The sequence below is a fragment of the Sinohyriopsis cumingii genome, chromosome 7 (genome assembly GCF_028554795.1).
Source record: "Sinohyriopsis cumingii isolate HCF-2022 chromosome 7, ASM2855479v2, whole genome shotgun sequence".
NCBI lineage: Eukaryota > Metazoa > Mollusca > Bivalvia > Unionida > Unionidae > Sinohyriopsis > Sinohyriopsis cumingii.
In genome coordinates, this window is record NC_142967.1 from 81,277,665 (window position 1) to 81,292,593 (window position 14,929).

At 33.9% G+C, this 14,929-nt stretch overlaps 1 protein-coding gene across 4 annotated transcripts in view; it reads right to left on the reverse strand.

The window, feature by feature from the left end:
* Positions 1-14,929, reverse strand: part of LOC149795621 (uncharacterized) — a 103,298-nt gene that overhangs the window by 72,962 nt on the left and 15,407 nt on the right. For all 4 annotated transcript variants that reach the window (XR_016422365.1, XM_089965449.1, XM_089965451.1 and 1 more), the window contains exons 5-6: positions 8,511-8,602; positions 7,188-7,326 (exon numbers count right to left, since the gene is read on the reverse strand). Coding sequence is in view for 3 of the 4 variants with exons in the window: in XM_089965449.1 (XP_089821575.1) it covers positions 7,188-7,326; positions 8,511-8,602 (231 nt within the window). In the remaining variant the exon portion in view is untranslated. The remainder of the gene's footprint in view (positions 1-7,187; positions 7,327-8,510; positions 8,603-14,929) is intronic.

Genomic DNA, 14,929 nt, shown 5'->3' on the forward strand with positions numbered 1-14,929 from the left:
CCAACCCCATTTTTCACATCTGGACATTTAGGATGGAGTGTGGGTTCTGAGCAATTACATACAACGATGTCGGGCATTTCTGCACACCTAAGGTTTCCATTGCCAATACTGAAGCAAAACGCATACCGAATTCGACCAATTGACAAAAATAAAATAAAGCAATGCTTACCATTTGAAAAAAGGCAATTGTCACCAGAATATTCTGTTCAAAATATTAATTTTGGACACAGGGGATACCACCCCCGTGTTTTCCTGATTTGCAATATGTCGGCCTATTCTGTGCACATCTTTGAAAAGATCTAATGTTTATCCATTGCGCTATAGAAATGAAATATATTACTTTAGACGGTTTCTGTCAGCAGTTCAGTCGAGTAATTAGGTAAGGTTTATAGTTAGTTTTACAAAATTCAACGTAAAATTGACAATAAATGGCATAAGATATTAAGCAAACTTAACCGATCTTGTAAAAAAGTTAGTAAAGTTCAACATTTTATAATTTTAAAAAGCTATTATGTGGAAGAAAAACAAAAATACGTCTTGTTGATGGGGAAACATTACTACATAATTTAGAAACAGACTATATGCCGGGGAATTTCTTGAGAATTTATGTTCTAGTGGCATGTGATGTAATGTGATTTGGATTTTTAACGTAGCTTTAACAATTTTTCAGTCATATTGCTACGATGTCTGCAGTGTGGCAGTTTATAGTGATGTTTAGCACTGGGGCATCATGCTGCAGACATGTAGCATGATGTCCCACCCAGTCACATTATTCTGACACCAGGCCGACCAGTCCTAACACTGACCTCTTAATGCTGAGCGCCAAGCGAGGCAGCTGTTAGTACCATTTTTGTAAGTCTTTGGTATGACTCGGTCAGGGATCAAACCCATGACCTCCCGCATCCGAGGCGGATGTTCTGACCACTAGGCCACCGGAGCAGTGTTCTAGTGGCAAGTTGACATGTCGGGCAGCAGAAGAATTTGAATGTGTGGGACAACTTCTCGCAAAATTGGAAACTTGGATTAAAATGCAGGATTGTTTTAAGGTACACATTTCCATTTTCTATATAATGTATTTATTTGTATGATTCTAAAAGATGCATAGTAAATCGGATTTTCTGGATTACAGGTTCAAGGAGGTCGTGGAGTGGGTCTACATGTTGCCATTTAGAAATCACATTTTCATGTGCATTTAGAGTCTAAATGTGGGATATTTTTGTACATTTTATGAATATCACTTTTCTTAATGTTCTTTCTTGATACAAAATGGATTTCTGAACCAAAATAACACGTGATCCAATGTTTACAGAAATGACGTAACGTTGTGCAGAATTGGCCAACATGGTGGCATAAAAAATTTGGAATCTGCCGCCACCGTAAGGTAGCTTAACAGCCGGCCTAGCAAACTTAAACTATGTTATATCGACTTATACTGCAAGAAATTGACAGGAAAATTATTTATTTTCTAAAAAAATTGCAAGTATTATAAACATTATTTCTTTAATCCACTGACAGACTAGACAGAACTCAACATAGATGAAACCTGATCCAGTACTCACCATTTGCGTTAATAGTCCCGTGACTTCACAAATCTCAAACAACAACATTGGAAGTCCAATAGTCACATGATATCAACAACAAACTCCATTTTAATGTTGTTGTATAAAATTTCAATTATATTAAATGAAAATGTAAATGTAAAAAACAGAAAGATATAATTCTCAACATATTTATTTTGAGAATAAATACAAGAAACTTGGCCATTCTGATTCATCAAGCAGAGTAGTCTGATTCCCTGCTTTGTATGCTCCATGCATAAGACAGCACATGTCAACATGGTAGTCATGTGAAAAAACAAAACTCCGGAAGTTGGTCCCAAAATAAATATAGAGAATTTTGTGCTTTCGTTTTTTGTATTTTTATTACAACCAGTGTACGATTTTCATTTGATTTTTTTTAAAATCTACAATATTTGAAAATGACGGTTGCGAGAGTCTGTTTACTCGTGGCACTAGCAATCCAAATAGCTAGTACCAGTTCAAACTTCATCAATGCATTGGTTTGATAGTCTTTCAGCAGATTAAAGACATGATGATTTTAATACTCACAATTTCTAAGAAATTAAATAATTTTCATATCAATTTCATGCAGGTATAACTTAATTTAACAACGTTTAAGTTTGCTAGCCCATCCCCTAAGCGGCTATGCTTTAATGCCACTATGTTTGCCTCTTGTGATTTTAGACTGGTTTTCATACTAGACGGATTGAATCCACTGAGCGTTTGGATAGTCTCAACAAGTATATTAATGGAAAGCACCAAAATGATCCATACTGTAGCCTCCCAATATTCTGGTTCAAACAGGTTAAATTTAACTCCAGTCTGGTTACGACTCAATTACGTAATTGTCACGGGTGTCAAGTTGTGCTGGAAAATTCCTGGGGTTTTATAGATTTTCGTCAATATTTGCAAAATTCAAGGACTTTTCATTACACTAAAGATTCTATCAAATATCTTATCCTATGACCTATCCTATACATTTTAAGGCCTACAATTTTATACACTGTAAATACAAATTACACTAAAGATTCTATACAATATCTTATCCTACGACCTACCCTATACATTTTAAGGCCTGCAATTTTATACACTGTTAATACATATTACACTAAAGATTCTATACAATATCTTATCCTATGACCTATCCTATACATTTTAAGGCCTGCAATTTTATACACTGTTAATCCATATTACACTAAAGATTCTATACAATATCTTATCCTACGACCTATCCCGTACATTTTAACCCTTTACCTCATAGATCATAATGACAAAGTGCAGCACACTATAAATAGAACACCTGTTACCTAGTCGACAGCATACGCATAGGCCTGCCTGTTAACTGTTAAGCAATGTAGTGTATGTTACGTTTAACAGCAAATTTAACCATTTTACATTTTTGGTACACATCTATTATATGTGGAAAAATTTAAGAGTAAAGTCTGACTGTTATAGCTGTGTAATTATTTTTCACGGAACAATGTTTTATGTGCTTTAAAATCGAAAGCGAACTCCTTCACCGTCATGTCAGTGAGGCCACATGACCAACCATAGCTGCCATTTCCCATACTTGAAATTTACATGTTTTTCGTCTGCGTCTACATCACTAAGTCATCTGAATTTGATAATCAATAAAAACTAATTGCTGCCTACGTAAATATCAGAGCCTTTACCTAAGTTATTGAATCTTTCATAGTTGTGATTCTAATTGTGAAAACTTCGCAAGTACTGAATGAAATCCTGCCTGTGAACTGTTAAGCAATGTAGTGTATGTTACGTTTAACAGCAATTTTAACCATTTTACATTTTTGGTACACATCTATTATATGTGGAAAAATTTAAGAGTAAAGTCCGATTGTTATAGCTGTGTAATTATTTTTTACAGAAGAATTTTTTATGTACTTTAAAACTGAGAGAACTTGTTCACCGTCATGTCAGTGAGGCAGTAAGACCAACCATAGCTGCCATTTCTGATACTCAAAATTTACAAGGTTTTTGTCTGCGTCTACATCACTAAGTCATCTGAATTTTATAATTTATAAAAACTAATTGCTGCCTATATCAATATCAGAGCCTTTACCTAAGTTATTGAGTCTTTCATGGTTGTGATTCTAATCATGAAAACTTTGTATGTACTGAATGCAATCTGTGACCGCCATTTTGGAGAGTGGAGATTACCACCCAGTTACTTTAAATAGCAGATATCGACCAGTGCATAAATAGCAACCACGTGATCTGACGTAATTGTCATTCGCAGAAATGAATGTAGTTATCTAATGGGGGGTTTCCCCGAAGGTGGCGCTATGCAAACCAGCTCAAAATGGTTGATGTTTACAGCAGGCATCAAAAGACGATTCCATGCGAATGGAGTAGAGGATGCTTGCATGAGGTAAACGGTTAAACATTTACCCAGTAATTTTAAGGCCTACAATCTTAAATACTGTTAATACGCATTACACTAAAGATTCTATCAAATATCCTATCCTATACATTTTAAGGCCTACAATTTTATACACTGTTAATATACATTACACTAAAGATTCTATCAAATATCTTATCCTATACATTTTAAGGCCTGCAATTTTATACACTGTTAATACGCATTACACTAAAGATTCTATACAGTATCTTTTCCTACAACCTATCCTACACATTTCTATTTGCATTGAGCACAAAAACGTCACTTTTACTTTCCAACCATTGGGTTGCACTGGTTTTGAAAGCCAATTAAGTTGGAAACAAGTTTTACTATTGCTATAAGCTATACATACCTGCCAACCCTGATGAGACTGTCTTAGTAAGGCAGTTGATTTTTTTCCATAAGTTTGGCCAGTTTTCAGTAAGATGTAACAAAATATCATAGACTGCAATTGAAAAGCTGGATAACGAATTTAAATATTCGATAATCGAAAGTATATGTAGACCGTATTTACAACTAGTACAGTTGCACAAACTTCAGGTCCAAACCCTATGCAGCTCAACAGCTTGATGCTATCTTTCAATCTGGCAGAATTCTTGGAATTTTGTTCCATTTCAATGGCGATGGCAATCATTCTCCTGCCATGAGACACTCAAATTTGCACGTGATGTCCAATAAACGTAATTGTGTCCCTTCTCATTTTTATTCGCAAGAATTTGAATATTCCATTTTATTCTTCTATGCTTGGTTAAGATGCTATGCTCATAAAATAAGTAACAGAAAAAAAGTGAAGAGAACAAGCTTTGTAAAATTTAACAAATAATTTATTTCCCGAGACTACAAAGTTAAAAAAATAAGAAAAAGAGCTTATGGTATTGTGAATGAAATCCAAATTGTAATCCAAGAATTAAAAATACAAGTCCTATCAATGAAAAGTTCTAAGTGAATCACAGTTCAAATCCCAATGAAAATAAAAATGGAATGTAATGACCTCTGTAATAATCAGCAATGTACTGATGTGTCAATAGTAGCTTTTTTAATCATCGAAAATATTCCAGTTTTTGAATTCTGTATAAATTTTGGCTAATGTCATTGTCCAATAATTAATTTAGCGCGCTAGTATTTCCAGGGTAAACAATCACTTGAAATTCAATAATTTGAAGAAAATAAAAATTCAGCCCCAATCTGGACACAACATAAAACATCTTGACTTTTCAAGTGTTCAGGCACGACTGATAGATTTCTCATCATAACATCAGTTATAAGACTAGCTAAAACACAAAACAGATTCCCAGATGGAAGTCAAGAGTTCACAGGTCTCGAAAAAATAGACGCTTATTTATGAATTAACATATGCCTCACATCATGTGGTCCAGGTATGACCTTGACTCAACTTGATTTTTACTCTGACACAGTTTTGAAAAATATTTAAAAAAGTTGTTTACCAAAACTGTCACTGATTTTGGAACAAGGACAGCAACATGATGTTTCAATTCTGGACAATGTCAAATCCAGTAAATAAAGTTACATTACAATAGCATGTATTGGAATAAAACAAATATTTAAAACAAACAAACAATTAATTTAAATATATATAACAGCTTATTATAACACTTTTTAACAAGCTCATTTTCCTGTTCAACCTCAACATGCATCTCTTCCTGGAAACCAACAAAAAAAATAATCTATAATCAACAGTTTGATCATGTAGACACTTCTCATGAAAAAATATGTGCATTTTAAAGTGTCTGAGGTACTGCTGTAAAGTTAGTCAGGTTCCCTAATTCCACTAATTCTAATATGAAACCCAGATCAAAATAAACCACGGATAAACCAATTATCCAGAATTTTCAGCAGCAAATCATTTTCCCATAGTTTTTGCTTTTATTCCGTAAGTTTGTATTTAAAGGGTCATTTTCGTAACTTACGGAAATATCGTAAGGGTTGGCAGGTCAGACTATATGCTCATGGTATTTTGAATTACGCATTTTTAAGGAATATTACCTTCTCTGGATTCACCAAAATCCCATTTTACTTCTGTTGCTTTTCCCTATACAAACCCTATTATGAAAGGAGCTAACAAAAAGAAACTGACTTCTAAAAATAGCATGTAGTCAAAAAAATTGATATTTGGAGATCAGCAGTTTTCTCATCAACAGAGAATTTGCAAACATGTCAAAATAAAAAACATTTTATAGTACCATATACTAAATGAATGTTTTGATATTCCATATTTCTCCAAGTGAATTAAAAAGACAGCAACGATGCATCTCCCCCATGCTTTTTCAAAATTCGTATCTATGGTAATTTGGGGGTAAATCTTCCCTGATTGTAAATCTGAATTCACCTTGCATTGATTTACACCCAAACAAACACATAATCCAGGCCAAGAGAATATAAACGCATCTTACTATTCACTTTTCAATTGCACGTGTTCTTGCGCCTGAAAGTTGAGTAGAAAAATCAAACGTCTTGAGAATACTCAAAAACACTCCTCAGGAACATGAATGGATTAATCCATGCTTACAAGTCTATAGGTGGCACTAACTGCCAAAGGTGCAGCCCAGAAGTCCAGCCCATTATGCTGGTGAACAGACCTATTAAAATTATATATCTGTTGAATGAAAAAATGAATTTCTTAAATGGTGTGCAGATCTGGGTACAAAAGTTGCAATGTAACATTTTTTAGCCTTTAGAATTATGTCATTAACTCTAAACCGGCAATGCATCTTCCAGTTTGGTTTACATGCCTAATTCACTTGATTCAAAACATGATTTCAGGTAAGGCAAAATTTACAAAAATATCTTAAAAAGACTACAACTGTTGCCTTTTCTAAATATGTTATAAATGACATGTCATTGTGTCTATCAAATGAATGATGGAATAAAATTACCTTGCACAATTCATGTGCTTTCTCAATCAGGTAATGAAAAATGCATGCAAAAAAAGCTTTTGTGGGGTTGGCGTACATCTGTTCATAATTTTAATAAACTTTTTTTGTTAATTCACAACCAAATAAAAGTTGTTTGTATTAAAAAATATTTGTTCTGTTAGTAAAATAGTGATGTCTAGAAATATCTTCAAAAGGATGTTGTTTATCAGGGTGGCAAAGAGAAACATCAGTCCTAAATACTGGTCTCTTGCAACAGTTATAAAACTCAAAAGAAAATCTGCAGTACAACAAAAGAATCCAAGACAAAACAAGAACCTGTTTTTTCTGTTTCCGCTGCTGCCTTACTTCGGCTGGTTCAGATATACGGACTTTCAGCATAAACTGGTTGATTTTGAAGGAGTTGAATCTTCTGATGGCTTCATCTGCTTCTCGGACATTAGACATTGTGATAAATCTTAAAAATACAAACAAGAATATTTACAAAACCAAAGACAGCCATTTAAAATAGCAGCTGATCACAAACCACTCACTGCAGTTACTTAGACAAACATCTGGCTATTTTTGTTCTGAAGTGCTGTTTGTGCATATTCACAATTTCACCGCAAGCATCTCCAAACCGTTACAGAACTATCCTTCCACATAGAAAGCCCTTATTCTCCTTAGCTTTCTTATATACAGATTCCGTATATATATGGTTGGTTGTGTTCTTTTTCCAAAGACAAGACTTAATCATGTGACTTTATCATCATTAACATTGCTGTGTTCATTTGGATCATCATTAACATTGCTGTGTACATTTGGATCATCATTAACATTGCTGTGTACATTTGGATCATCATTTAACATTGCGCTGTACATTTGGATCATCATTTAACATTGCTGTGTACATTTGGATCATCATTAACATTGCTGTGTTCATTTGGATCATCATTAATATTGCTGTGTTCATTTGGATCATCATTAACATGCTGTGTTCATTTGAATCATCATTCAACAGTGACAACAGTTAGAATAATTAAATAAAGTAAATTCAGTTTGTGTCCTGTTTGGCAGTGTAGCTAGTTTTCAATTAAGTCAGAATCTTAAGTCTGGGATGTTCTTTTAAATAATAATAAAAAAAGATTTCACGAGTAACTGAATTTTCGCAGACCATCCTGTAAAATTCATGTGTGAGGTAATTTAGATGGAATTTTCATAGGTCTTTTGACACAGAGCCTGAGGCTCATGGAATTCTCTACAATTCAGGTAGAGAAATGAAAATACAAGAATCTGTGCTACCTTCAAAACATGCACAATTTTTTTATCTTTTCATCACTTCTATATTTGATTCTAAAAGTAACTGAACAAAATCAGGAACTAATCCTGTAGTTGTATTGCAGATGCTTCTGCAACATGTCTATCATTCAGAACTGAAATAGGTACGCCATCTTTATTGCAAGGAATGCACAACCATTTTCACATTTGTGCCAAAAGATCAGGTGAAGCAATAATAGTCAATTTAATAGAAGAAAGGGCACAAATCCATCAATGTTAAAACACATTTCCTTGGTCCTTACTGGTTTATTCAAAACAAGATCCAATATAATTGGATCCAAACATGAATGAAGTCATGGACAATTTGTTAAAAAAGTGAATTACCCATATGTATCTAATGCCCCTGGCTTCTTGGATATCATCTTCGCAACTTTCGTCACAGTGCCTGCTTTCATAAACAGGTTTCTCAGACCATCCTGTAAAATTCATGTGTGAGATAAGTTAGATGGAATTTTAATAGGTCTTTTGATACAGAGCCTGGGGCTCATGGAATTGGGAAATTCATCCAATCAGATGAGTGGAGATACACACAAATAAAAATTACTGATGTCTCCCACATTTGTTTGTAAAGTTATTATTGTATTTTTTGAGCATTAAGATAAATTTCATGTGGAATATCATGCAAGTATTTACTTTACTTTCCCTGACTTGGGGAATTTACACACCAGCATTTGGAAAATTAACAACATTTCTGGATTTGAAATGTGGACCATATATATATATATATATATATATATATATATATATATATATATATATATATATATATATATATATATATATATATCATACACACACACACACACACACACACAAAATAAACAGGAAAATCTGTTTTAAAAAATTTGGCACTTTGGAAGTTGATCATGACAAGAAGGCCTCATTTCGAACTCACAACCAAGGCATTCTGTAAAAACAAGGCGACATAGACCTAGGTCAAAGGTCAAGCATACATGGTACAAACTGAAAAGTCAGAGTTTCTAAATCAATTCCATGTATGAACAAAATCACTCTTGGAATCATAGAAATAAAAGCAAATATTCACTTTCTTCAAACCACACACATTAAACCAGTTTTCTGTCTGTTACCTTGACCTGAATGTAATTTGCTCAAGTGAGCATACTGTAGAATGAATAACAATAGTTTCCTAACAATTCATCCCAAATCAAAATCCATCAAGGGTAAAGGAAATACCTTGAACTCAAACCTCAATGCAGGAATTTTTTAATGGCTGTGACTCAGCAAATAGCATGTCAGAGAATGAATGAACTTGCTCATCCTTACAATTCACTCCAAGCATAGAGAGTCTATCAATGTGTTTAAGAAATATATGCAAATGTCAAGCTGTGACAAAATTATTAACTCCTGATAACTTCAACACCGCCAGACAAAAGTGATGTGGGTTTGAAAAAAAAGACCATTTTAAGTGGGTAAGCATAACTGGCGTCATCTTCTGACACAGAACCAGAGCTGCCAACCCTCCAGACTCGCAATTAGTGAAAAGTGGGAAGAAAAAAAATTAAGTGAATTTTTAACACAATTAATGAAAAATTATATGTTACCAACTCCATCCACTTCGATGATCAGTTCTGCATTATATGAAAATCCCAAAAATAAACTAAAACAGTACTGATTACATGTGCAACTATATTTGCAGCCAAATTATACTTATATACACAAACTAATGTACATCGATGTTTGATGACTGAATGCTAGGCCAAATTTTGGTGTACTCCAATCTACACTTCACTTTTTATGAAATACAAATCATTATCCTTGGAGCTGAAAACATTTTAACTGCAGTGTAGCTTAATTATGAAATGGTATTAATCCAGAAGATGAAAAGTCCAATGGTGAATGATTAGTGGAATCGGCACATGTGCAGAAAACTGAACTCAGGCAAATTACAATATATGCTAATCTTTTCAATCTCAAAAAATCCAACACTCAACAAAACTGTCTTCATATGGTTTCCCAACCTCTATATGTTTTTTTTTCTACCAATGTGATACCTCAGATCATCTGTCACCATGCCCAATGCTAAAATTTGTGACACTGTACGCAATGAGCATGAGGTATATCAATATTTGATGGCTGAATGCACGGCCAATTTTTGGAATATTCCAAACTAAACTCCACTTTTTGTGCAATACATTTCTTTTTCCTTGGTGGTGAAGATGTTTTCAATATGCGATAACAAACAGTAATCTAAGTCAAGTGTTGGTGGCACATGCTCGAAGAAAAATTCCAGTGAGGCACCAGTTTTTCAAAAGACTTTTGTAAAATTACTTTTATACACATATATTAAAATACGCTAAACTGCTTGCTAACCGGCCAACTGTACCAATTGGCTATAGTTCTACTTCTATCGCGACTAGCGGTACAGTAGTTTTGGCAACATCCAATTTCACGAATAGAACTTAACATGAAAATTGAAAATAATTGAGAATTATTTGTTTTCTTGCATGCTGCATGAATCTGAATTACCACAGAAAGTCATGAAAATTCACACCAAAACTGTGAGGGTTGGCAGCTATGCAGAAGCAAAACCACGTACAATATAAAAATAAAATTCAAATTTTAAAGCTTGTGCTATACTCAAAATTCAAAGTAAGAATATATATATATTTATTTAAAGAGAAAAGTCAGTGCTGCTTTAAAACCATGCTACTGAAACACAGATGATAAAAAATAATTTTTGAAAATAATAAAGGATTTCCCAAGACTTATCCTGTCCTAGGACACAGCCAATATGGTACCTTATCAATACAGAACCCATTGATAAGGTGCCTTGTTGTTGAAGATGTCAACATGATGGATATTATGCTTGCATATTAGTGTCATTCTTTATACAAAAGAGATCTGTGAGCATATTTTGTGAGACAGTAAAAGCATACAGTGGAAATTTGCCACTGTATGCTGTTTACTGTCTCACAAAATATCTATAAATGTTGGTAAACAAATCTGTCATATAGGAAAATGTGCAAATGCCTCGTGTGTGTGTGTGTAAATATACATATTGTCTAAGTCTCTTTGTTCGATTGTAGGCTTGGATAATACCAATATGTTTTAGGCAAGAATACAAGTATAGTCCTGATTCTAGACACAAAGAAACTGAATGTTGTTGACCAGTATGCAAAGGCCCATTGGCGTAAGTTTAAAGGTAATTCTGTAACCAGGGACAACAGAGCAGAGACTAGGATGTTTGTTTTGCAATCCGTCAGTGATGTCACAATTGACATGAAAGCAATTTCAGGATTTGGGAAAATTAGAACCAGACAGTGACAAGTAAGCGTTAAATTAATCAAGGCAGTTTCAGAGACCACACCGTATCCAATCTAAATGGAGAAAGTCAAATCCAGGGCGGGTTCTAAACAAACAAGCCATTTATGATCTAACTAAATCCATTTTTCAATCAGTACATGTTTGTACCTCACCATGGGTGGATCATATGGAATTTAAGAGCCATTAGACTGTAGCAATAAGCTGCACACTATTTAAAGGACATAAGAAAATTCTAGCTGGAGGTCTAGGTTTGGATTTGCAAGCATCGGCTTCCTGAGGTAACATCTCTTCGCCCGAATATTTGCATTACTTTCATAAATTGATAAAATTGAAAACTGATACATTATTACATACAGTTAATTGGAAATAAGATCTTCCACATATAGCTGAATTATCAACATATCGTAATGTAGCGTAGAGAGATTATTCATATTAACATACCATCAATTGCTGGACTTATCGACATGGATTGTGTAATTTACTACTACAGTGCATCATAATGCATAACTGAATTCATTTGAGAATTGTTAGAATTGTACTTGCTTTATCAGTATATGAATATATAGATTGTGATGGATAGTTGGTCATTGTTGGACTTGTGCACAAATATATAAGTAATTATGTATTTTTGTCTTTTATAATTTGTAGGGTGGGAAATGCATATGCTACTGATGATGATAGTTTACTATATCAAGAAGTTAACAATTAGGGATGTATAAAAAGTCATCAACAATACTATTATTATAGCATAATTATAGAACAGGGAACCCAAGTGGCTGATTGGTCCTCCACCTTTTATACTGGCTGCCATGTACAGCCTATCTTGTGCTGAAAATGGTGTTAAACTCTAAAATAACAATTACAGAACAAAGCGTGGATAGAATATTTAGATGTGAGTGTGCGAGTTGACCTGTGAATTTATTTGCCCTTGTTCAGACGAAAGGCCTGTGAGAATGTGGCGAATGTTCCTAAGAACAGACTAGGGAGACAGGTATGTATGTCCCTTATAATTCTGCAGGAAGCTTTCCGGATGGAAGTTAGACATTCAACATCCAGGGATCGGAGACGATTAAAGAGATGTGAAGAGCATTTGGTAGGCACTCATAGTGATGACAGCAGTTTGTGTGTAGGTGCAGTGCCGATAGGAACATGTGATAGTAAGCATCGGAAGCGTTGTAGGAACGGATCAGGAAGTATCAGAAGGGCACATCATCAAGGGTACCAGAAGTACCAAAGATAACAAGAGGATGATAGTGTTCGACTGTAGGTCAATGATTGTATTTGTTCAAAAGAATTGCAACTGAGAAATTTGTCAATGAAATTATTGAATAAAATGGCTATATTTTATTTAAATTTTAATTGTCCAACTTTCTCCAGTATTTAGAAATAATACTGAAGGAAGCATGTGACAAAATTTATAGCAATTTTTCATGTACTGCAATTCCTGGGTACCTTAGACATTCTATTTTCGAATGACTGCTTGGTATATTTTATCAATCATAACATTATTTCTTTTTTTATAAGATTGTCAAGGGACTATCATTATAAAGTATTTGATGGAAATGTTATAAATTAATTTGTTTGAACTTACCAGTTTTCTTGTCCTTTATAGCCATTTCAAATATGTATAATTTCATCAGACAATGACAAGCAATGTGTATTAGCACAATGTTGTAACCTTATAAACAATAATTTCTTGTTATTTCTCTGCTCAATTTATACAGTACTGCATTAGAATTATCAAAAGGCACTAGTAATAACATTTTCTGCCTCGAATATTTAACGACACAAGTCATTAAAAAATGTGGTACCAATATCCTGACAAATTACATCTGAATACAACAGTAAATACTTCTGGAGTCTTAAATTAAAGGTGGAATGAATAATCTTAATGGAATATTACCCATAACTGTAAACAAGACCATTTGTAGAATCACCCAAGGTCATAATCAAGGCTGGGTTTTGAACCCCCAAAACACAAACTATTTATATAAAATTTTTACAAACAGCACAAAAGGCAGGTATGCACAAAAAAAACTATCCTCAATCACAGACAAAGGTCAAGCACATACAAATTTTTAAATATGTAACAAGGAACACTGAAGATTTTGTTTGTGCCAAATGAAACACATCACTGGTTTCAAATCATAGGCTCCAATGAGCTAAACTTAACGTCTCTAAACGATGGCAATAAATTCACAGGAATAATACTTTGAAAAGTAAATGCAATAATACCGTAGTGGTGATTTGCTTTGATGTTAAGTGACCTTAAATAAATAAATGCCTACTCAGCTAAAGTAACTGTGTTAATATTATGTAGAAAAGGCAATAAAAGGATCAATGTTGTAAAACAAAGAGTGCCAGCATTGCCTTTGGACAAATTTCCCTTTACCCAATCCAGTATCAGGATTTAAACAATCAACTGGCTTGGATTTCTATTGGAAAATAAAAGGATCAATGTTGTAGAACAAAGGGTGCCAGCATTGCCTTTGGACAAATTCCCTTTACCCAATCCAGTATCAGGATTTAAACAATCAACTGGCTTGGATTTCTGTCGGAAAATAAAAGAAATCCAACAAGTGCAATCAAAAGTGCAATGAACAGTGTGGAAAATTAATGTTTTTATGTTCAGTCAAGTGACAAAAGTAAATTTGATCAATGATATTATAGACGATCCACATTCAGACAAACATATATTACAATCATTCCTTAATGAATGCATAACAGGTTCTCGAATATATGCGGTTTATGTGCCCAATCTATTTGTAAATATTCTTTATACAGATTTCAAAAAGATTACATCGCTCTGTAAGAACGCTTGTATCACTGAAAAATGGACAATCTGAAACAAAGTGAATTGATGTCTAGCTAAAATGTAACTAGCAATAATGAGATTTGATAAAAACTAGTGAATAAAGCAAAATAAACAAGGATACAAGTGACTCTACACATAACATGAACATGAACTGTGCAAGTACTAAACACTATAACACAGGACTCAAGTGAACTCTTAAGCAGTATGTTAAGTCTAATTTACCTTAATATCTTGTTGGACAGATAAGAAAATATGCACATGCAAAGCAAAAAGCATAAAAACACTCTTAGTTTCTTCTGACCCTTACCACCCCATTTTTGATATTTGTACATTTTTGTTGGGGTGTAAGGTCAGAGTCCAGCCCCTATCGAAAATTGGAATTCACCAACACTGGTGTCGGCATGGGGTAGCCGCTTACTAGTCAAAATATACCTGCATGAAATTGATAGTAATATGATTTATTTTCTCAGAAATTGCAATTACAGCATTTGTTAAGTCTTTAATCTGCTGACAGATGAAAAGAACATCTTTGCTGAAACTTGACCTGGATCTGGTTATTTGCATGCTTAGTCACATGACTACACAACTCTCGCAACATACAGAGGTCATAATCATGTGATCAGGGTTCATACTGAACTCTGAA